Genomic DNA, 24592 nt, shown 5'->3' on the forward strand with positions numbered 1-24592 from the left:
CTCTTAGTGTACATGTATTTAGCCTACAGAGCCAAAGAACTTAGGGGTACAATCTAAAGTTGACAGATCACTGCCCCCCATATTTCCCCAATGTACAGGGAAGAAATACTTCTCAATGTGAATTTCCTATCCAAATCCATTCACATCAAGAAAATAACTTCAAGTTTTGAGAAAGGCTTCTTTATGAAAACGTCCTGTTACATGACCTACAAAAATCTAGGAACACCTCATTCATTGGCCAGCAGTCAGTATATGCACACATAAAATCTACACCTAAATCACAAGAGGGGTTTCACATAAGATTAGACTGGGAGATGGAAGGCAACCAACTCTTTGCTTTAGAATATCCTCTCTCATTACACAGCAGAGATGAAAGATAAAACTCCATTAAAACCAAATTTAAGTTCATTATAGAAAAACCAGGAAAACCTATTTAAAACAATGGATTAAAAGATGGTATGCAATCTAAACTACCAAAAGGAACCACTATTAACATTTTAATATGACATACAAAGAATTAATATTCTTTTTTCTGTAATGTTTTTTCTTTTTCAGAGGGATAATATAATCTAGTAGAATTCTAGCCTAAACAATAGGAGAAAGCTTAATTTAGTAAACTAAATATGATTAGTTCAGTGGATTACTATGTATTTCAAAACAGGATTATGAAAAATTTATGACTATGAGGAATATTTACTTTTTAATATTAAATGAAAGTAAAAACAGTTAAAAATGTATACTGGATAGGCTCTCAGTTATTTGTGTGTGTTTCTAAAGTCACAAACCCAGCAGTCTTTAGTTACAGAAACAAAGGCAAGTACTAAATAATCTTTTATGTTTGTTTTTGAGACGGAGTCTCACTATGTTGCCCAGGCTGGTCTTGAACTCCTTGGCTCAAGCCATTCTCCTGCCTCAGCTACCCACGTAGCTGGGGTTACCACCATGCCCAGTTTACTAAATAATCTTAGTGAAAAAATGTAAAAAGGTAAAGGACAAGGGGATAAGCAATACTGAAACTCTAAAGTACAAAAAAAAAAAAAAAAAAAAGAAAAGAAAAGAAAAAGAAAAGAAAAAATACAAAGTAACTACAAAGCTAATGTAATGTAAATGCAATATAACAGGCATTTTTATTACTCTTTTCTAATGTGGGCTATTAAATTTCAAAACATAGAACTGTATTGAGATAACACAAGACTGAGAAGATTGACAAGAACATAGATTTGTTATTTATCTAGAAAAACCCTGAATGTCGCACACACAAAATCCCTTCTGTATGAGCACCATCTAGTGGTCAATGTATGCAAACTATATGCTCACCTTAGTATACCAGGTCCATGTAAAACAGAAAAAATTCAATAATATTTTAATATGTTCCAGAGATGTAAAAATAAAGTTGATTTCAAAAACTGCTCATTATATACTAGAAATAGGAAAACTTCTATTCCTCTAGCATTTGGTTCAAAAGGCCTGTATTTGCTTGTGTCCATTTTTCTGCCACTCCCATTTCTTACATTTTTTTTTTTGCTAGTGATTTCATTTCACAGTATTCTCAATACTACTGGATGAAATAAAACACTAGGAAACATATTTATTTAGCACACTTATCTGCTTATTTCCTGTTTTTTTGGTTTGATTTCAAGTCCCTCTTAGCAATGTTTACTTTATATACGATAGTTTGAACATAATTTTCCTTGCCATTGAAGACAAAAACCAAATATATATTCTTTGTTTCTTCAATGATCACTGCAACCTCCCATACACTCAATAATGCTCCTACTGTCCTCCTTGTTGCTTCATGTACATTTCAAACTTTTTGGGAAAAGGCGAGGTTATTATTTGTTTGATTTAGTGTTCTAACAATTTTTCCTAATTTTCAGTTCATTTTTAGTTTTAGAATCTTGACACTATTCTTATATAACCTCAAAATCTACCCACTGTGTCCTTCTCTTCTACATTAAGATTAAAAAAAAACTATTACATCCCCAATTTCTTTCTTGTTATTCTTCCCAACACTGGCAAGAAAGTATCCCTTTCAGAGTCTTAAATTATAAAATCATAATCATAATTACTTTATATTATAAAATATAATCATAAAATATAATCATAATTATATAATTATTTATAATCAAATTATAAAATATAATCATAATTACTTTATTCAGGACTTTATCTTCAAGTCCTGAATAAAGTAACCCAATCACTATCTTACTTTATTCATGATTCTAGTAATGAGAGCCACCATCCCACCACAATAATCTAATAGATTAATTCACGGCATATTTCATGGTGGCAAACCCTTCATAATAACATTCATCATACAGGTCTTTTAGATCTTGCCCTCATTTCCTAACATGCAACCTAAGTATCAGCAATAATATCATAAACCTTCCTGCATTTCTACAGTTTCTTGTGATTATCACACTTCCACTGTATTTATTTACCCCAGTAACTGCCTCCTCCGACTTGGCATCTTACACATCCTTCAACACTTTGTTCAAATGTCAACTTGCTTTTTTCAGAAAACTCCAAGAATTTAATTTCTCCCTCTTTCATGTTACATCATATCTTTCCATTAAAGAATGCTAATCACTGATGTCTAACAAAGTTACTAGCCTAGATGTTTAATAACTGTTTGCTAAATGCATGTACTTGCTTGACACAACTAATATGCTAGCAGTTGATTTTTAAAGCATCTATTAAATTTTATTTTTAACATTAGCTTTTATTAGAATTGTGAAGACTAAAGCTGTGCCTAATTTACAATCTATTCAGCAAACCACTGTTATTCTAAGATACTTTTTCAAATTATAAAAATAATAATTTATATCCTGCCTTCTACATGCAGCATAACAGCTGTTCACTTCACTCTAAACCACAATACTATGTAAGAGGAAAAGCTCTCTATGTTAGCTTTTATTTTAAAAACAGACTACTAGTCTAATACCTGACACTGTATTTTAAATAAACTGTTGAGCTTCTTACAACATTTATTCTGGTTTTTTAAAAGTTAAGATGAAAAAAACATTAAAGCTTGCCTTCTTATGTCAAAATAAGGGTTGTTCTCCTTCAATTTTGGTTTTCTAACAAAAAGTTAAAGAAACCCTACCTACTCTGCTATGCCTATCTACTCCAAATCTATTACACCCCTCAATTAATTATTTCACGTGGTACCTGCCACAGTAACCTATGAATGAAAGAGGGGAAGCAGGTAGAAATTCCCCAAACAGCCTTAATCATTCTTAAATTACAATTCTATCAGAATACAATCTGTCAGAAAGTTTCAAGAACTTGAGAAACGTTCATATTCTTTTGACCGAGTAATTTGACTTCTGGTAATCCATCCAAAGGAAATAAACTAAATACTTTTCATGTCCAAAGATCACTCATTGTAGCTTTCCTTACAATGGAAGATTTTTACCAATCTAAAAAAATCTAATAAAAATGAAGGTAACAGATATCAGAGAGCTGATATGGTCATCAAATTATGGTGCAAATATATCAGGTAATAGTATGTATCAAGTACTTGATACATCATGATATTACACAGGAAATATACAAGAAAATGTGTTTACCAAGTTTACAATAGGAAAAAACATTAACATATTAAAGCGTGATTTAGAAAGAAATGATAGAGAATATACACAATTTTTTTCTACTGGGATTGGAAATCCTTATCTATTCAGTTTGCAAATATGAATCAGACAGCCAGCAAACCAAAGTGAGGGAAAGGGGACTAGTGGTTTCACTTAAGAGCCCCAGAGGATTATTTATAATTGTTTCAGAGATTGATTCTGTTAATACCCAACAACATAAAACAAAACGAACAAGGCAGAGCAAGAGAATGGCCTACAAAGACGGCCAGGTTTTCAGCTGCTTCTCATTAACCAGCTATTACCATGGCACCCTAAGACTCATGAGAGCCTGCTGGTACTTTCTTGATCTTAACAAAATGTGTCATGTCAACAAAGGTTTACATATGACTACACGAAGATTGCCACTCAGGTAAGGCAATGATAAAATGCCAACAACTGGAAGATTTTTACCAATTTCAGAAATGGTAAATGTGGAAAACGTAAGTCTTACAACTGATGATAAAGGACATTTTAATTTTAATAACATACTCCTTTATGTAAGCCTCTATAAAATATTTGCTGTAAGGGAGATAATCCTTTATCATTGTAATAATAAACAAAAAGCAAGTACATGTAAAGAAAAAGAGCAATTTAAAGCAGATACCAAAAAATTGACTTTACATCACTTATGGTCAGGAGATTAAGGAATGAATAAATCAGATTAAGAACACAGTGAAAATCTTAAAGTATTAATGTGTTCTTTCTCAATACTATAAATTTAAGTCTCTCACTCTAGAAGGAGGATTCGACAAATGATGTCAGAAATTTACTTGTAAATATTAATAGCTCAACACAGATAGCACAGTAGTGCAGGAAAATACCTCAAGCTTTGCATTCACGGGGGACTAGTTCCAGGACTGCCCGAGTATACCCAAATCCTCGCATACCGAAGTCCTGAAGTCAGCTATGCGCTTATACGAAGTCAGTCCTCTGTATACTTGGGTTTTGCAACACACAAATATTCTTATGTTTGATTGCATTTGTTTGATCCACATATAAGTGGAGCAGTGCAGTTCCAACTCATGTTGTTCAAGGGTCAACTACAGTAGCAGTAATAGTGGCGTGACAATGCTTGGCAACTGTGCCTGTACATTAGAAACACCTGGAGAACTTGTAAACCTCCCAAAGGCCAGTCTGTATTTCAATTCACGTACCAAGATTGATCACCTAGCATTTAATTAGAAGAATCACATATGGAGATGGCTGCTAAAAGGGTTTTGTCGGCCGGGCGCGGTGGCTCACGCCTGTAATCCCAGCACTTTGGGAGGCCGAGGCAGATGGATCACGAGTTCAGGAGATCGAGACCATCCTGGCTAACACGGTGAAACCCCGTCTCTACTAAAAACAACAAAAAATTAGCCGGGCATGGTGGCGGGTGCCTGTGGTCCCAGCTACTCGGGAGGCTGAGGCAGGAGAATGGCGGGAACCCGGAAGGCAGAGCTTGTAGTGAGCTGAGATCGTGCCACTGCACTCCAGCCTGGGCAACACAGCGAGACTCCATCTCAAAACAAACAAAACCAAACAAAACAACAACCAAAAAAGGGGGGTTTTGTCATATTAATCTTTGATTTACACCAAAAGTCTTCCCAATTATCATAATGAAGTAAGTCACTGATGAAAGTAGTGGCTTATTAAAGAGCAAAATGGGATTTTGCTGGTGAAATGCATAGTATCCCAGTTATGAGAACTGGTTGAATTAATTTAGAGACAGAATTCACCCTTGCTTAGGAAAGGGAAGACTCTGGAGAGGCCTAAACCCTTAGGGATAACACCTTAGGTTTAATCCGTAAGACGTGTGGAGACACTGGGTAAACAAAATCTTGTGTCTGGAATATTGTTTTATCTGCTTAGAATGAGCATTTTTAAGGCAACAACGGAAAGCTGGGGTTTCATCAGATTTAAAGAACAGGCTACATAAAATATGCATGCTGGCTCACTGTCTGTTTAAATGTCTGCTTGTGTCATAATCTGCAAACATACCAAAATAACTACTAAAAGATCTACCAAAAGACCAGAGTTGGCCATATGCAAATTGGCTTTGGTTGGTTTGTAACAATGAGGATGACGAGAAATTCAAAACATCAGAAATTTAAAAAGTATACATATCCCGGGAGTGTTTTTGGACAAAAATAATAAATTAGATTAATTCAATCAAGATAAAACCAGGCCTGGGCTGACAGGAACAGCCCACACAACAAGACGGGAGCTCGGGCTTTAGTATGCTAAGGTTCTTATGCTGTCTGGAATAAGAGTGAAAGGCATTTATTTACTTTAGACTTTTTTAAGTTAAACATATATTAAAATTTCTACAATAACCACTAATGGAAGAGAAACAATTTTTAACTTCCAGCTAATAGTAAGGGAAAATGAGATGAGAAAATACAATCCAAAAGAAGATATGAGCCAGGTGTGGAGGCCCACACCTGTAATCTCAGCACTTTGGGAGGTCAAGGGAAGAGGATCACTTGAGGCCAGGAGTTCAAAACCAGCCTGGGCAACAAAGCAAGACCCTGTCTCGACCAAAACAAAAAAATAGCCAAGCATGGTGGCGTGTGCCTGTAGACCCAGCTACTTGGGAGGCTGAGCTGGGAGGATCACTTGAGCCCAGGAGTTTGGGGCTGCAGTAAGCTATGATAGCCAATGCACTCCAGCCTGGGCAACAGAGCAAGATTCTGTCTCAGAAAAACAAAAACAAAAAAGACAATACAAAAGGAATAGTCCCTAATGTTTAAGAATTAAACACACTTCTAAGTAACTCATGAGGCTAACAAAAAACAAATCACACTGGACGTTAAAAAAAATACAAAAGAAAACATTACATATTCAAACTTGTGGGATACATTTAAAAATCCTGTTTCAAGAAATATTTATAAATGAATACTACTAGAAAAGAAGGCTGGTAATCAGTGCAATAAGCAACTGACTTGAGAAACTAGAAAAACAAGAAAACAGAATAAACTCAAAGAAACCGAAAAAGAAGAAAAAAAAAAAAGATAGAAAGAGAAAGGAAGAAAAGATAAAAGAACTGTTTCTGCCACTAACTGGTAAACAGCCAACTGATTTTTTGGCTGTTTACTCTCCCTAACTCTCTTTTAGTTCCTCAAGGGAAGATGAGATTACTTATACTGAACACAATCTTTAATTGATACTCAGCTATCCTACTTGTAATTTATATTTACATATACACATATGCATGTACATACATAAACACGTCTATATGTATGTGTATGTGTGTAAAAGAACAGAGGGATAAGGGTGGGCACACAGGGCAAGGACTCAAGATAATTTTTTTTAAGATGGTTCTTTGAAAAGACCATCTTTGAAATGGACACTTTTGGCAAGAATGGTGAAGGAAAACAAAGAGTCTGAAATAAACGATATTATGAATAAAAAAGGGGCCATGCCTACATATGCTACAGATATTAAAAGGTATTAGCAGGATATCATAAATAATAATTTGAAAATACATCTGAAATGTTAAAAATTACTCAAAAAAAGAATAGCCTAGCAAAATTAACTGATAGAAAATTTGAATCGTACTATAATCACTAAAAATTTTAACCAGTAGTATGTTAACACTCCTCAAAGAGAATTACAAAATCCAGGTGAATTTTACTAGTAAGAAATGATCCTTAAGCTAAATACACACAACCAACAAAGGATTAGTATTCAGAATATATAAAGAAATACAAATTAATAAAAAGAATGACCCAATACAAAAACGAGCAAAAATCTTAAATGGGCCCATAACACTAAGGAAACCTAAAGGATCAATAAATATATCATACCTCCCTAATAAAATTCCCATTAAAATCACAATCAGATACCATTTCAAAACCAAAACAATGCCAAAAATAAGAATACCAATTGATGAGAACATGGATCAACTGAAAACATTAGATGTTGCTGCTGAAAATGGAAATGACACAGCTACTGAGAAACACTCTGGCATTATTCACAAAGATGTATATATAACCTGTGTTTTTAGAAGCACTTTCTATACTAGTAATAACTTGAAAATAAATCCATATCCATCAAAAGTAAAATAAATTGTAGTATATTCATAAAATAGAAAACTCTGAAGCAGTAAAGTTAATCAACCTGAGGAATGTGATACTGAGTAAAAAGTGCAAGTTAAAGGTAAGATACAGTATGAGTCCATTTACATAAAGTCCAAAATATGCAAAACAATTAGCCATCTAAATATATAGTAGAACTTTAATAAGAAGGGTAAATAAACTCAGGATTGTAGTTACTTCTGAGGGGAGAGATGACAGGATCAGGAAAGGTCACATATTTGGAATTTAAAGATAATGTTAACGCTCTTTTTCTTTTTTGAAATGGAGTCTTGCTCTGTCGCCCAGGCTAGAGTGCAGTGGCGTAATCTAGGCTCACTGCAACCTCCGCCTCCCAGGCTCAAGCGATTCTCCTGCCTCAGCCTCCCGAGTAGCTGGGACTACAGGCGTGCATCATCACGCCTGGTTAATTTTTTTGTATTTTTAGTAGAGATGGGATTTCACCATATTGGCCAGGCTTGTCTCAAACTCTTGACCTCAAGTGATTCACCCGTCTCAGCCTTCCAAAGTGCTGGAAACACACTTTTTCTATACCAACTAATATTTAAAAGCAAGTGTTTGAATAACATTCATTTATAAAATATATATTTAAAAATGTTTTCAGTTTTCCTGAGTACTAATGAGCACCCTGAAATTCTCCATAACTATGATACTACAATGGGGGGTGGGGGGTGGGGAGAACCTACATGAAAGAAAACTTCTCTCCAAGCATGAGCTGTATGTCTGACAAAAGTAATATGTAATTCATAACGATAAGAAATAGATACTATCCTACCTTTATTGGTGAAATATGAGAATGAGAAACAAATCCATGGACATTCTCAATCTCTGATAAGTTCTTCTCTGAGACGTGAACCAGCTCGGGACCCACCACTTCATTCGTGATTTGTGGGGAAATGTGCTCTTGAGGAGGTGTGTCTTCATCCTGATACCTGTACTTCTGTAAAGTAAAGAAAATAAATATGAAAAAGCTCTGATAAGCAAAGTGAGTTTAATTCAAATCATGGTTTTCATAACTAGCCAAATACTCAACATTTAGCAATATAAAAAGTATATTTATGGTTTAATACATCAGATCTGAGAAATAGGATTTTATTTTAGAAATAATGCCAATAATTTAATAAAATTAATTTAAACATTAAAAATGACTCAAAGCTAGGTGATAGAGAAGCCTGAATATTGGACTGCTCACTTCTTACCCAATGTTAGCTGAATCATGTATCTCTAAGATACAATTATTTAAATAAAGTCAATGTGAAAAGCCCAAGTTATGCACCTTAGTCTGGTTTTCTTACTCCGTTAACTTGTATACAAAACTTTTTAAAGTCAGCCATTTTAACTTCTACCTGAAAATTAGTTCAGCAGACAATAGCATTTTTTATTTTAACTATAATCTCTCTCTCTCTCTCACACACCTCTATGCAATCTGTTTCTAAAAAATTATTATAATTAAAAAAAAGGTTCCTCACACCAAGCTGAGAAGGCCGATGGCATAAATAAAGCCACACTGAAAAAAAAATTCTCTTTCCCATCACCCTGAAATAAACCTACTCATAAAGAAAAGACACAAAACAAGGCACAATAAAAAAAAATTTCAACAAGAAACCAAGGTTTATTAAGTTGCTCTTATCAATGATTTAAATAAAAATAGCAAACATAAAGTGATAGTTTTTTAAAAAGGCATATAAGTGGGTCAGTACCCAGTAATCCTACTACTGGGAACAAAATCAATCAATCAATCAATAAATGAATAAATAAATAAATCATTCTATCAAAAAGACACATGCGTGTTCACTGCAGTGCTATTCACAATAGTAAAGAAATGGAAACAACCAAGATGACCACCAGTGGTGGAATGGATAAAGAAAATGTGGTATATATACACCACAGAATACTATGCAGTCATAAAAAAGAATTAAATCATGTCCTCTGTGGCAACATGGATACAACTGGAGGTCATTATCCTAAGTGAACTAACACAGGAACAGAAAACAAAGTATTATGATGTTCCCACTTGTAAGTGGGAGCTAAACACTGAATACACACGGGCACACAGAGGGGAACAATAAACACTGGGGACTGCTTGAGTGGGGAGGTGGAACGGGGTGTGGGGTGGATGGCTACCTATCGGGTACTATGCTCACTACCTTGGTGACAGGATCATTCCTATGCCAAGCCTCAGTGACACACAATTTACCCAAGTAACAAACCTGCATATGTACCCCCTGAACTTAAAAGTAGAAAAAAAATGGGTCAGTAAACTTAGAGGGAAAAATGCTCAACTTCTTTAGTGAGAAGAAACAAACAAACAAACAAACAAAAAACCCAGCATCAGCTGAGAGACAGTATTAAGCAGTATTAAGGAGGAACACCAGTTATCTGTTGTATAGATGGGAGGAAAAATGTACGTTTGTAAATACATACCCCCCCAAAAAAAAAGAGAGAATCGTAACTATGGGCTTGAATGCTGAAAGTTACTATACAACCTCCAGTATCACTTTTTAAACAACATCCTTCTGTAAAATGGTACAATCACATGGAAAACAGCAATCTGGTTTATATCAACACTACCTTATTCAACATGATACAAGAATAGTTTTTTCACAGGTGTTTTCAAAACCAATAAAAAAAGGTTCTCTAACTTTCTCCTGTAAGCAAGGCTGAAGTTAACATAAACACAGAAAACCTAACACAGTTTACATACTCCGTGGAGTGGCAGCACAAGTTAAGTACTCTCAGGAGTAGATATAAGGAAGGAAATTTGGTGCCGTCTTTTGAAACTCTACAGGTACTCAACAACTTAGGATATACTTTAGAAGAGATACACGGATAAGGATATTCACTACAGTTTGGAATTTTAAAAAACTGACAATAAACTGCCTTTCAATCAACTAACAAAATGTCTAAAGAAATGAGACACACCCATCGTAGGAAATTCTACATAGAAGTTAAATTGATCAAAAATTTACATCTTCTAATAGGACAAAGTAAAAAACATAGATAACTGGCCGGGCGCGGTGGCTCAAGCCTGTAATCCCAGCACTTTGGGAGGCCGAGACGGGCAGATCACGAGGTCAGGAGATCGAGACCATCCTGGCTAACAGAGTGAAACCCCGTCTCTACTAAAAAATACAAAAAACTAGCCGGGCGAGGTGGCGGGCGTCTGTAGTCCCAGCTACTTGGGAGGCTGAGGCAGGAGAATGGCGTGAACCTGGGAGGCGGAGCTTGCAGTGAGCTGAGATCCGGCCACTGCACTCCAGCCTGGGCGGCAGAGCGAGACTCCGTCTCAAAAAAAAAAAAACAAACAAACAAAAACAATTTAAAAAAAACATAGATAACTGAATGAGGAAAGGATCTTTCAAAGCTATACTTATATACACATGATATGTATTTTCTACCTAAAACTATATATGTACCTAAATATACTTAAAATTTTATATAAATGCATTGTTTAAACATTTTAAAGCAACAGTGTATGTATGTATCCATGTCTATGAATGTACGTATGTAATTTGGAGGGACGTGAAAGGAATTAAAATTTAAAAAAGCCTCATTCTGAAAAGGAAAGAAATAATTTTAAAATTATGTCTTTTAAGTAGCTTTTAATCTATAAGTTCCCTCTTGATCCTTTTTTATTTTCTATAATTACGGAAAAACTCAAGGCATTTGACCTAAAGAGGTTCCAGTAAAATGACTGCAACATCATGGGGTTCTTCAATGTAGTCCTTTTGCTTCCTTATTTCCAGTAAACTGGCAGCTGGACACAACAAATTGATTAGTCTCACGTTCCGTCCTTTTGGTGAGACTACAGGTGGTGGTGGGTTATTTTATCAGAAAGCATATGCTTGTCTCTCGTTTTGTAAAGTTAGCAGCTCTTGATATTCAATGCCTAAACTAATTCATTCACTGGGATTTGCAAAAATTGTGACAAACTAATTCGCTATTTATTTTTCACCAATGCAATGGAATACATGTATAAAGAGATACTCCACCTACGATGTGGTTATCCGTTGGTATGGTTCACACAGATGAAACAGGAAAAATACCTTTACTTACTAGTTTCCAAGACAGATTTGAAAAATTGGCTCCCTGTCATCTCCTAAGGTGATCAATTAGTTTCTATATAGCATTCAATGCAATCTCTGTCAAAATTCCATCAGGCACTTTTCCCCCACAGAAACTGACAAGCTGATCCTAATATCCACATGGAATTGCGAGGAATGCAGAATAGCCAAAATAATCTTGAAAATGAACAACAAAGTACAGGGCTCACACCTGATTTTGAAACTTACGACAAAGCTACATTAATCAAGACTACGGTACTGGAATAAATATAGATATATAGATCAATGGAATTGAAGAGTCCAGAAATAGATCCTTACATTTACAGTAAATTGATTTTGGACATGTGTGCCAAGGGAGAAACAATCTTTTCTTTTTTTTTTAAACAAATGATATTGGGACAACTGGATGCAAAACCATGAAATTAGACCCTTTCCTTACACTACGTACAAAAATTAACACAAAATTAACTAAAATTATATATGACCTACACTTAGAAAACCGTAAGTGTAAATCTTTGTGACCTCAGGATTAGGAAATGGTATCTTAGATATGACATCCAAACCATCATCAACCAAAGAAAAAACATAAATTGGACTCATCAAAAAAACAAAAACAAAAACAAAAACTTTTGTTCATCAAAAGCCACTATCAAGAAAGTGAAAAGACAACGCAAAGCGGCCAGGTGCGGTGGCTCACACCTGTAATCCCAGCCCTTTGGGGGGCTGAGGTGGGCAGATCATGAGGTCAGGAGTTCGAGACTAGCCTGGCCAGTATAATCAAACCCCATCTCTACTTAAAATACAAAAATTAGCCAGGTGTGGTGGCGGGCGCCTGTAGTCCCAACTACTCAGGAAGCTGAGGCAGGAGAATCGTTTGAAGCCGGGAGGCAGAGGTTGCAGTGAGTCAAGACCGGGCCACTATACTCCAGCCTGGGTGACACAGCGAGACTCAGACTCCAAAAAAAAAAAAAAAAAAAAAAAAAAAAAAAAAAAGACAACCCAAAGCATGAGGAGAAAAACACTACAAATAATATATTTGATAAGTGTCTAGTGTCCAGAAGACAATTTACAGCTCAACAAGTCAATTTAAAAATGGGCAAAAGATTTAAACATTTTCCCAAAGAAGATATACGAATAGCCAATAAGCACATGGAAGGATGTTTAACATCATTAGTCATTACATAAATGCAAATCAAATCCATAATGAGATACTACTTCACATCCAACATGAGGACCATAATAAAAAAAAGACCGACAGGTGTTGTCAAGAATGTGGAAAAATGGGAACTCTCGTACATTACTGATGGGAATGTAAAACGGCACATTCCCTCTGGAAAACAGTTTGACGGTTCCTCAAAAAGTTACATGAAGTATCTTAAGACCCAGCAATTTCACTCAAGAGGGAGAAATGGTATCAACTGCTAATGGATGTGGAATTTCCTTCTGGGATGAGGAAAACCTTCTGAAATTAGTTAGTGGTGGTAGGTGCACAACCCTGCACACATAACTGTATACTTTAAAAGAGTAAATTTTACAGTATATGAGTATCTTTGAATTATTATACAAATTATCATGATAAACTGATGGATTACACATATCTGATGATAAAATCTACTGAAAAAATCTTCTCTGAACCTGAAATTGACATATCTCTAGCCAATGGGAATCTCTTATTAAAGTTTCTGAGTTCCCTTATACTTGTACCTTTAAGAAAACCTTTTATAAAAACAGTTACCAAATCTAAAGTCTATTCTCTATTACAGGTTGAGCGTCCCTAATCCAAAAATCCAAAATCCGAAATGCTCCAATTTTCAAAACTTTTTGAGCACCAACATATCACAAGTGAAAAATTCCACATCTGACCTCATGTGATGGGTTGCAGTCACAACACTGTTTCATGCACAAAAATAGTGTATATGAAGTCCTTCAGGCTACGTGTATAATGTGTACATGAAACAAATTTCATGTTTAGATCTGGGTCCCATCCCCAACATATCTCATTATGTATATACAAATATCCCCAAATCTGAAAAATTCCAAAATCCAAAACACTTCTGGTCCCAAGCACTTTGGATAAAGGATGCTTAACCTGTAATTATTCAAAAAAGAGAAACCTTGGGTTCATTACAATTATTAATTGAGAAAGCACTTCCAAGTAGCTTTCAAGGCCATCATTACATTACACAGCAATATTCATCTCTATTTCTTGTTATCTAAAGGTTTATCTCAACCTATTTCCAATTTTTTGTAACACTGAAACCTTCATATAAAACCAGTTTGCCAATAAAGTAGAATGTAGAAAACTAATGCCTCTCTAAGGATGGTCCAAGTCTAACTTACCTAACACTTAGACTAAAAAGAATTACAAAGTGGTGACGAGGAGGATTAGGGATGAAGGAGGAAACATATTTTTAAATGATTATAGTAAGAACATTCGAAACACATTTTCCCATCCTTGTTTACGTTTTTCAGGCCACTATCTTTGACATAAAACTTTACGCTGCCCTTAATCTTGGTTAACAATATCAGCAATATTATTTACTTACTCACTACTATGACTTACGTACAGGAATGTGACTAAATTACTACTTCACTGCTGTTAGATAATTTCCAGATATCTTTCTTTAGAAACAATTTTCTGATTATGGAAATGATGCAGATTCTTGAATCTATTAGAAAATCCAAATTAAGGCCAAAAACTAAGTATTTAATAAAATATTTAGTACAAGGTTCTTAAATCAATACCAAACAGTTGAACAAATATAATTATTATTAGTGTGCACATATCTCCCTATCTACCCTTCAAATACTTATTATTTCAGTAGTAAATTTAAAAGAAATATTTGGTACCACATATTGTTCCATGCATGCCAATACACTTCATTTTAGGAAAAACAGTAACACATTAACATAAAAGGGAGCGGTGAGGCTTAATGTGAAATTCCTGAAACAGATGAGGATTAACATGTGTTGAGGAATGGAGGCCAGTATTATCCTGTTACCAAAACCACAAAGGACACAGCAAAATAATAAAACTACAGGCCAATACCACTAATGAACATAGACAGAAAAATCTAAGAAAATACTAGCGAATTGAATCCAACAGCACCATCAAAAATATAATACCCCATGATCCTGTGGGATTTATCCTGGGGAGGCAAGGATAGTTCAACATACACAAATCAATAAATGTGACACATTACATAAACAGAAATAAGGTCAAAAGCCTTATTTCAATAGACTCATCTCAATAGACTCAGAAAAAACATTCAATAAAATTCAGCCTCCTTTCATAATAAAAAGTCCACAACAAACTAGGCTTTGAAGAAACGTATCTCAACATAAAAAAGACCATATATAACACACCCACAGTCAACATTATAGTTAGTGGGGAAAAGTTAAAAGCATTCCTCCTAAGAACTGGAACGGTACCGGAATAGCCCCTCTCACCACTCTTACTCAACACAATACCGGAAGACTTGCCACAGCAATTAGGCAAGAGGAAAAAATAAAAGGCACCCACATTAGAAAAGAGGAAGAAGTCAAATTATTCCCGTTTGCTGATGATATGATCTTATATCTAAAAAACTCTAAAGACTCCACAAAAAAAACTCTGAGTTGGTAAATGAATTCAGGAAAAGTTTCAGGATACAAAATCAATGTACAGAAATCAGTAGTGTTCCTATCCACAAATAATGATCTGGCCAAAGACCCAATCAAGAAGGCAATCCCATTTATGGTAACTACAAAATAAAATAAAATAATAAAATACCTAGGAATACATTCAACCAAGGAGGCAAAAGATCTCTACAAGGAAAACTACAAAACAATGATGAAATACATGGCAGATGACACAAACAAATGGAAAAACACCCCATGCTCATGGATCAGAAGAATGAATAAAGTTAAAATGACCACACTGTCCAAAGCAATCTAGAGGTTCAATGTAATCCCCAGTAAAATACCAATATCATTTTTCACAGAAGTAGGAAAAAAAATCCTAAAGTTCATATGAAAACAAAAAAGAGCCCAAATAGCCAAAACACTTCAGTGAAATTACTCAGACACAGAAAGACAAATACCGCATGCTCTCACTTGTAAGCGGGAGCTCAATAATGTGTACACATGGACGCAGAGTGTGGAATGATGGACAACGCAGACTTGCAGGGGTGGAGGGGTGGAGAGGTGGATGACAGGAGGCAGTCTGGTGGGTACCATGTGCACTGCTTTAGTGATGGATGCTCTGGGGGCCTTGATTTCACCACAATGCAGTTTATTAATGTAGCAAAACTGGACTTGTACCCCATGATTATACATAAATAAACCAAATGCATGGAAACCATAATAAATGTAAGATGAGCAGAATTACAAAACGAGTGATAACGATAAATGTAAATGTATTATATCTGCACTTCACGTCTATCAAGGAAACACTGATTGCTGCCTTCCTGAAGAAGACAAAACCTTCCAAATTTCTCAACCAGATTATAGAACCTGAAAACACAAGAGACTCTCACTTTGAATATGAATTCAAATGTTTTGGAAGGAAAAAAAGCAAACTGAATCCAACACTATGATGTGAAATGTATCCCAACAATAAGGATGGCTCAATTTTAAGACAGTCATGTATTCATGTATTTTAACATATGAAAAGATCAAAGAACAAAATTCACAGGATCATCTCAATAAATGCTCTAAGAACCACCACCTAAGAATCTCAAAATTTTAAACCCAATCCTGATTTTAGGAGAAGAAAAACTCTTAGCAATACAGAAATACAAATAAACTTTTAAAGCATCTACCAGCAATCATATTTGATGGAGAAACAGAAGCATTCTTAAAGTGGCAATCAAGGCAGTATCATCTTACTCAACACTTCTCTAGTTTCTAACCAATATGCTAAAAACAAAACAAAACAAAAACAAGAAGCGTAATTGCCTAACACTGCAAACCAGAAAATTGTAAAAGCATTTTAAGGAGATGTGAGCATTACTTCTGAAGAAATGTTCACAACTTTAGCCAGTTTTTCAAAGGGATTTGGGAAAATTACTTTAAATAAGTCTGGGGGGTAGGGAGGAATGCTGTCCCTGTCAGAGAATGATCCAGTCTAACCACTGTTAGATTTGTCGTAAAAGTGACAGTGAAGCGGAAGGGAAAATGTGTATTTTGTGTATAGAAATGTTAATTTTAGGCCTGGGACAGTGGCTCACGCCTGTAATCCCAACTCTTTGGAAGGCGGACACAAGAGGATCACTTGAGCCCAGGAGTTCAGGACCATTTTTGAGACTCTGCCTCTACAAAAAATTTTAAAAATTAGCTGGACGTGGTGAAGTGTGCTTGTAGTTTCAGCTACTGGGGAGGCCGACGTAGAAGAATTGCTTGAGCCTGGGAGGTTGAGGCTGCATGCCATGTGCAGTGAGCCACACCACTGCCCTCCAGCCTATGCAACAGAGTAAGACCCTGTCTCAAAATAAAATAAAATTTGTAACATCTCCATCTTGTAAAATACTTAGAAAACTTTGTCACAGTCTGTGTCATGAACTTTCAAAAACAGTTCCAAAATCGAAAGATTACAGTATCTCCATTCGAAGACTAGGTTTTCTCAAAGTCAGAACCAGGATATTTTAAATTCTAAAATTTACCTAACTAGCAAATACTGTATTCCACAAATCCAGTACACATCATCAATTATAAGATGCCCCAGTAATTATATTTAGCCCCCTAAAAAGAAAAAAGAAAAAAAACACTGCCAAATAAATTGTGAAGTACATCAATTGCAAATAATTCCAAATTTGAGACAGGTTAAAAGTAGAGAAAAGTATATTTTAGGATCAATAAAATACCTTAAAGCCACAGACATTTACTACATGTCTTCTCCAAAATCCTTACTTTCACTTTTGCAATCTTTAACAATTAAAAAATTATCCTTTCAAGAGCAAAACTATACTCTTGGTTTCAAGGTTAAAGTAAATGGCCTCTGTCAGGGAAAAAGAGCAGTCATTAAATTGTATTGCTCAGGTAGGCAAGAGCCACAGCAAGCAGTAAAAGTGTACAAACTGCCAACACTGTAATTAAAATAGGGCTGGTGGGTGCCCAAACCATACTGATACTTTTAGGGTAAGGAAGACAACGAAATCTATCATCTGCAAAGAGTCATACTGGGTTAGGAATGAATCTCTGTGGCCGAAGGCCTCGGTGGAGGTGCTTGTCTTTAACTTACTTAAGAGAGTACAAAGAACACCTTGCTCACAGGTAGCTCAAGAGCCAAGAGCTTTTCTATTCTCCAGCTAAAGATTATAATCCTATTCCCACGGCTCAGTCTGCTCCCATGTGTGGGAAAAACCATGTGAATCAATGTGATTTCCACATTACACTGACTTCATTTTTCTACTTATACATTTCAAATGAGCTAACCACAATACAGAAATGCATAGGAAACATTACTGTTTTTGTTCTTGACCCAATGGTTTAATATGAAGCTACAGGAATAGAAACAGAAGAATCCTATAATAATTGATGTTAGATTGCTTGTTTTCTGGGAGCTGGAATGAGTATTTTAGGTACAATTAAACTATTGCCTGTGGTTAAACAATTTCTCCCAACTACAGTTGGCTCTCCATATCTGTGAGTTCCATATCTACAGATTCAAACAACTGCAGATGGAAAACATTTGGGGGGAAAAATACAACAAAAATAATACAACTAAAGAACAATACAGTGTAACAACTATTTATGTAGCATTTACGTAGAATTAGGTATTGTAAGTAATTTAGAGATGATTTAAAATACAGGAGGATGTGCACAGGTTATATGCAAATACTATGTCTTTTATGTATCAAGGACTTGGGCATCAGCAGCCACTGATTTTGGCATCCATGGGCAGCAGGCGGTATTATCCTGGACCCAATCCCCTGTGGATACAGGGAGATGACTATTCATTCACTTGCCTGGAATAAAAAAGTATTAAAAACCCCTGAAACCACTGACAGCAATTGCCAAAAGGTTAAGGGCCAAGAAGAACAGAATTACTAATTCAAGCTTTTTAAGGAAGGAAATGTCATATACCAAGATAAGATTTCCACGTACCAAACCATCTTGAACATGCCAAAATATAAAAAATAAAAATGTGTTCAACCTTCATATGATAAAGCTATACATGTGAAAAATGGTATACCTTACCAATATTGGGACTTACTCCTTCCCCCAGAAATCAAGCCTGGATTAGGGAAAGGGTGGGGGAGGAGGGGGGAAGCAAAATACAATACAAATAAAATTGTGTCGTTACGATTTTATAGGAATATATAAATTTCCAAAACTGGCCATGACGGAATGAAATAAAGCCTTGAAACAATAATCATGAGAAAGGACAACATTCTAAAAAAATAATTCCTCAGAAAGGACAAAAAAAACTAGAAACCAATCTCACTTATGAATGTAAATGCAAAGTTCCAAAACAAAACATTAGCAAAAGAGCTCAGATCATCAAAATATTATAACCCGAGTAGAATACATTCCAAACATGTCAGAATAGGCAAATATCAAAAAAGCATTTCATGTACCTGACCTCATTACAAGTCAAAAGGAAAAAAAAAATTAATGAATACCAAATAATCAACAAACAAAAACATCCATTATGATTAAAAACAAGCACTGCCAACTCTTGGAGTAAAACAGTAACAACCCGACAGTTTCCTACTACAAATCAAACTGAAACTGACACTACAATTAATGGTGAAGTGTACCCACTAAAACTGAGAACACGACTTCTCTATGGCTGCGATAGTAAGTTACCAAACACAGTGGCTTAAAACAACCAAAATTTGTATAGTTCTGTAGTTGAGAAGTCCAAAATGTGTTTCACTGGGTGTCAGAGGCTCTAAAGGAGAATCTCTTTTCCTGCCTTTTCCAGTTTCCGGGGACTGTCTATATAGATTGCTTGGCAGGGGGCCCGCTTCCCATCTTCAAAGCCAACAACGTCAGGCCAAGTCCTTCTCATGCTGTCAACTCCTGGATTCTGTTTTCCAATTCCTTCTTCCAAGGAAACTTTGGGTCCACCCAAATAATTTAGGATAATCTCCCTATCTTAAAATCAGTTTATTAAAAATCTTATTTCCATTTGTGGCCTTAACTTCCTTTTGCCATGTATTCACATGCTCAAGGGGCTATCTATAGGGCACAGACATCTTTGCGGGGGCAGACGGTGGGCAGGCAGAGCATTATTCTGACTATTAGTATGCTACTGAAAAGTAAACAGAGAAAACTATGATGTAAAGGGTCAAATGATTTCTAAGGATTCTTTTAAGATGGCATTTAAAAAAATCAGTATATACTCTTGATTTTAAAAATAACTCTTAATTATATAAGATATTTTCTTTTTCTTTTGAGACAGGATCTCACTCTGTCACCCAGGCTGGAGTGCAGTGGCGTAATCTCGGCTCACTGCAACCTCCCCTTCCCAGGCTCAAGCAATTCTCCAGCCTTAGCCTCCCAAGTAGCTGGGACCACAGGCACGAGCCACCACACCCAGCTAATTTTTGTATTTTTTGGAGACAGGGTTTCACCACATTGCCCGGGCTGGTCTCGAACTCTTGAGCTCAAAGCAATCCACCTGCCTCAGCCTCCCAAAGTGGTGGGATTACACGCATGAGCCTTGATTTATAGTATCCTTCTATTCACCCAAAAAGTCAACAATTAATCTGACTAATGGGGAAACACATCATTCGCATTGAAGTCGGAAATAAGCATATCATTATAACTACTGCTAACACTTTTCAGGAGATGTAAGAAAAAAAACTATGAGATAAAAAAAATTAGAAGGAAAAGAATAAAATTACCACCGACCTGATGGTAAATCTAGAAAATCCAAGGGAAATGTAATAAATAAATAAATAAATAAATAAATAAAAATAAAGAACAATATACCAACAGTAAATAAAAGATTTCAGTTACGTATCCAGGCAGAAAATGAATATATAGATATTGATTGCCTTCATTTAACTAAGTATGCTGGAAATTTTGTTGGACTACTTTCAAATATGACCTGCTACCTATTTTTGTAAAGGAAGTTTTCGTGGAACACAGCCACACTCATTCACACTTCATGTATGACTTGTGGCTGCTTTCTAGCTGCCTCTGTAATATGGTGGTGGAGCTGGGAAGTAGACGGCCCACAGAGCCTAAAGTATTTACTATCTGGTCCTTTACAGCAAAGATGGCTGGTCTCTGATTTAAACTAATAATAATCAATTAGATGATACAAGGAAATAGAAGGCCATATCTGAAATAGAAACAAAAAAAGATAAAATGCCCAGGAATAAAACTGAAGTATCCAAATGTCCAACTTTACCAAATGAAAAGAAGACAGGCCATGTTCTTGGTAGAAAGAATCAAGTCAAAAGATATCATCTCCTTCCTAAGTTTATCTATACTTTTATCTTTAACATAATCCCAATGAAAAGGCCAACAGAAAATTAATTCATTTACTCAAATATTTATGCAGAAATTAGAAAAGGTAACTAAAGTTACTTTAAAAAACCAGGAAGAAAAAGAGAAAGTCTACAGATAAGGAATAAGTGTGCACAATCTTCAACAAATTTTAAAATCTATTATAAAACCTTGATTAATACATGGTGTTACTGGTACAAGAACAGAAAGATCAGTGAAACAAAGATGAAAATCGGTATATTAACAGAACTTTGGTACTATTTTTAATAAAGTTTATATCTTCAACCAATATCATTGGTTAAAAGATTATTCAATAAATAGCAAGGGGGAAAATGGGTAGTACAACAAAAAATATCCCAAATATTTTTTTAAATGAGACTATAACACAAGATTCTTCTAGAGAAATTCTTTTACAACAAAGACCTATATAGCTGTAACATAATACTGAGAAGCCATTAAAAAAAGACTGATAAATTTGGCTAGACGTCAAAACGTTAAAAACTAGGAAAAAAAAATATTTGTAACTTAAATCCAAAGGACTAATTTCACAAACACATTTAAAGACTACTAGTCCCTAAGAAAAAGATGTAAAACCCTCCAGCCCTCTCTCTAATGCATGGAACAAGAATAAGCAAACAATTTAGAGAAAAAAAATCAAGTAATTCTTACATATACAAAAATACGTTTATCTACTACTCCCAAGAGGATAAATGTAAATTAAAGCTACACTGATGTACTACTTCTCACATTATCAGATTGTCAAATATCTAAGTTTGATAACATACTATATACTGATGAGGACATGGGAAAAACAGGAACTTTCATATGAATCGGTGGAGTATACAATGGTACTACCTCTATAAAAGGACAATTTCGCAACTTCTATCAAAATTATGAATATATATAACCTCTGACCTGATAATTCTACTTTTAGAAATTTATCCTATAGAAATATTGCCATGTTTACAATCGATGTGTTTGTATTGTTTGTAAAACAAATAATTAAAAACATCCATCACTATATCTAGTAACAATGAACTTGTCAAATAAATCATTCTTATTCAAATAAGAGAATACCATAAGCCATAAAATGATGAGAAAGGTCTTCAGGTATGGAAACAGAAAAAGCTCCAGAATATAATGTTAAGTGGTAAAAACAAGTCCAGAATAGTGTCGACTCTACTCCTGTGTGTGTGGCGGGGTGCGGGTAGTTGGGGGGATGGTAAGAGGAGGAGAAAATACACATATTTACTTATACATGGAGAAACTAGGATGCACAGGAAACCAATAGCTTTAGCTGCTTGACGAGAGGAGATTTACACCTGGGGGAAAGAGGCGAGAGGCAGACCTTTTCATCTTCATACAGCTTTTAAATTTTAAGCCATGTGAATGTATTATTCATTCACAAAATTACCTTTAAAATGAAAAAAATCTTAATGAGTTAGTAAAACAATCATTACAGGAGATACTGGTACACAGCTAGAAAATCCAAGCAAATCCACTAAAAAAATTAATAAAAGTAATTTAGTATGTTAACTGATTTTAATTAATAATTAGTAAGAATCAGATTTCTCATATTTAAAAGGCAAACATATGACTTGGGCCACCACTAAATGATGTTGAGAATCTGAGCATGAATCTTACTTCATGCAAAGGGAGTGATATACTTTGTAAATAAAGGCAGAGTGAAAGCATATGAATGCAAAAAAAAGGTATATAAACTGTAAGCATAAGAAAGCTGAAGTGCCTATATTAACATATGATAAAACAGACTTCAAGACAGAGTTATCTAAAGAAAAAGAGAGATTTCAAAAAGCTAAAAATTTAATTCACCAGGAAGTTATAAGAACCATAAATGTGTGTACTTAATAACAGGGCCTTAAAATACACAAGCAAAACCAACGGAAATTAAAGGGAGAAATAGACAATTCTACAATTTTAGTAAGAGATTTAAACTCCTTGATTAGCAACTGATAGGACTATACAAATATAAGACAGACAAACTGAACAAACTATCAACTGTCTTGACCTAATTAATATTTATGATAAACAACACTTAAGAACTGAAGAAAATACATCACCTTCTGTGAATGTGGTACATTTGCCAATACAGACCATATGCTAGGCCACAAAACAAGTCACAAATTTAAAAGGATTGAAATCACAAACAATCCATTCTCTAACCACAATGGAATTAACTGAAAAACAACAAGATATCTAGTAAAATTCCTAGTATTTGAATATTAAACACATACTTCTAAAAATCTCATGATTCAAAGAACTCCAGAAGGGAATTAGAAACAATTCAGAATGGAGGAATAATGAAGCTAAACAGGACTAGGTAGTAAAGAATTTAACCTTGTTTTTAAATCCCTCCAAACCCTTGGAATGTCCTGACTGAATTTCCCTGGTTGGAATACTCAGTGCTTATTGTCACACATTGTTGCCAGGAGGGTTAACATCATCCATGACTCCAGAGAGGACAACTGGAAACTCTTCATTCGGAAATTTTCTGGACTCTGTCCCTTGTATCTCTCCCATGGCTTTTAATTTTAATACAGATTTTAATCGGTATCCTTTCAAGTGATAAACCATAACCGTGAGTATAATAGCTTTCAGTGAGTTCTGTGAGTTCTTCTAGGAAATTACTGAACCTGAGGGTTCTGAACTACTAACAAACTTTACAAGTACTTAAAAGGAAATCTGTAGCTTTAACTGCTTATATTAAAAATGAAAGTTTAAAATCACTGACCTAAGGATACACCTTGAGAAGCTACAAAAAAAAAAAAAAAAAAAAAAGACTAAGTAAACCTGAGGGGAAGAGAAGGAAGGAAATAATAAAAGGCAGAAATCAATGAAACAGAAAACAAAGAATTGAGTATATTAACAAAGCCAAATAATCATAAAAATAGATAAACTCTATTCCAGACAGATCAAGGAAATAGAGAATATAATTACCAATAAAATTACCAATAATAAAAAATGCAAGAGAGGTTATTGCTTAAAAAAAAAACCTATGGATCTTATAAAGATAATAAAAAATAATTATAAAAAACTTTAGGCAAACTAATCCAATAGGTTACATGAAATCAAGAAATTCCCCAAAAAACACATCTTACCACACACCATATTCTGACACAATATAAAACAGTAAATCTGAGTGGCCTCCCAAATTTATATATATAGGTCTTTATAAGAAATATAAAGATACTTATTTAATATATATTAAAGAAATTCAATCTGTTACCAAAACTCTTCCCACTGAGAAAACTCCAGGCCCAAATACACTAAATTCTACCAAGCATTTAAGAAAGAAGCAATATCAATTTTACACAATTCTTTCAATAAATAGAGTGAACATCTCCCAACTATGAGA

General features: G+C 34.9%; 1 protein-coding gene across 26 annotated transcripts in view; it reads right to left on the minus strand.

Moving 5' to 3' along the window:
- Window positions 1-24592, minus strand: part of LOC105470793 (discs large MAGUK scaffold protein 1) — a 281159-nt gene that overhangs the window by 162560 nt on the left and 94007 nt on the right. For all 26 annotated transcript variants that reach the window (XM_071090611.1, XM_071090606.1, XM_011723039.2 and 23 more), the window contains one exon: window positions 8484-8648. In XM_071090611.1, the coding sequence (XP_070946712.1) occupies window positions 8484-8648 (165 nt within the window). The remainder of the gene's footprint in view (window positions 1-8483; window positions 8649-24592) is intronic.

The sequence above is a fragment of the Macaca nemestrina genome, chromosome 2 (assembly GCF_043159975.1).
Source record: "Macaca nemestrina isolate mMacNem1 chromosome 2, mMacNem.hap1, whole genome shotgun sequence".
NCBI classification, from domain to species: domain Eukaryota; kingdom Metazoa; phylum Chordata; class Mammalia; order Primates; family Cercopithecidae; genus Macaca; species Macaca nemestrina.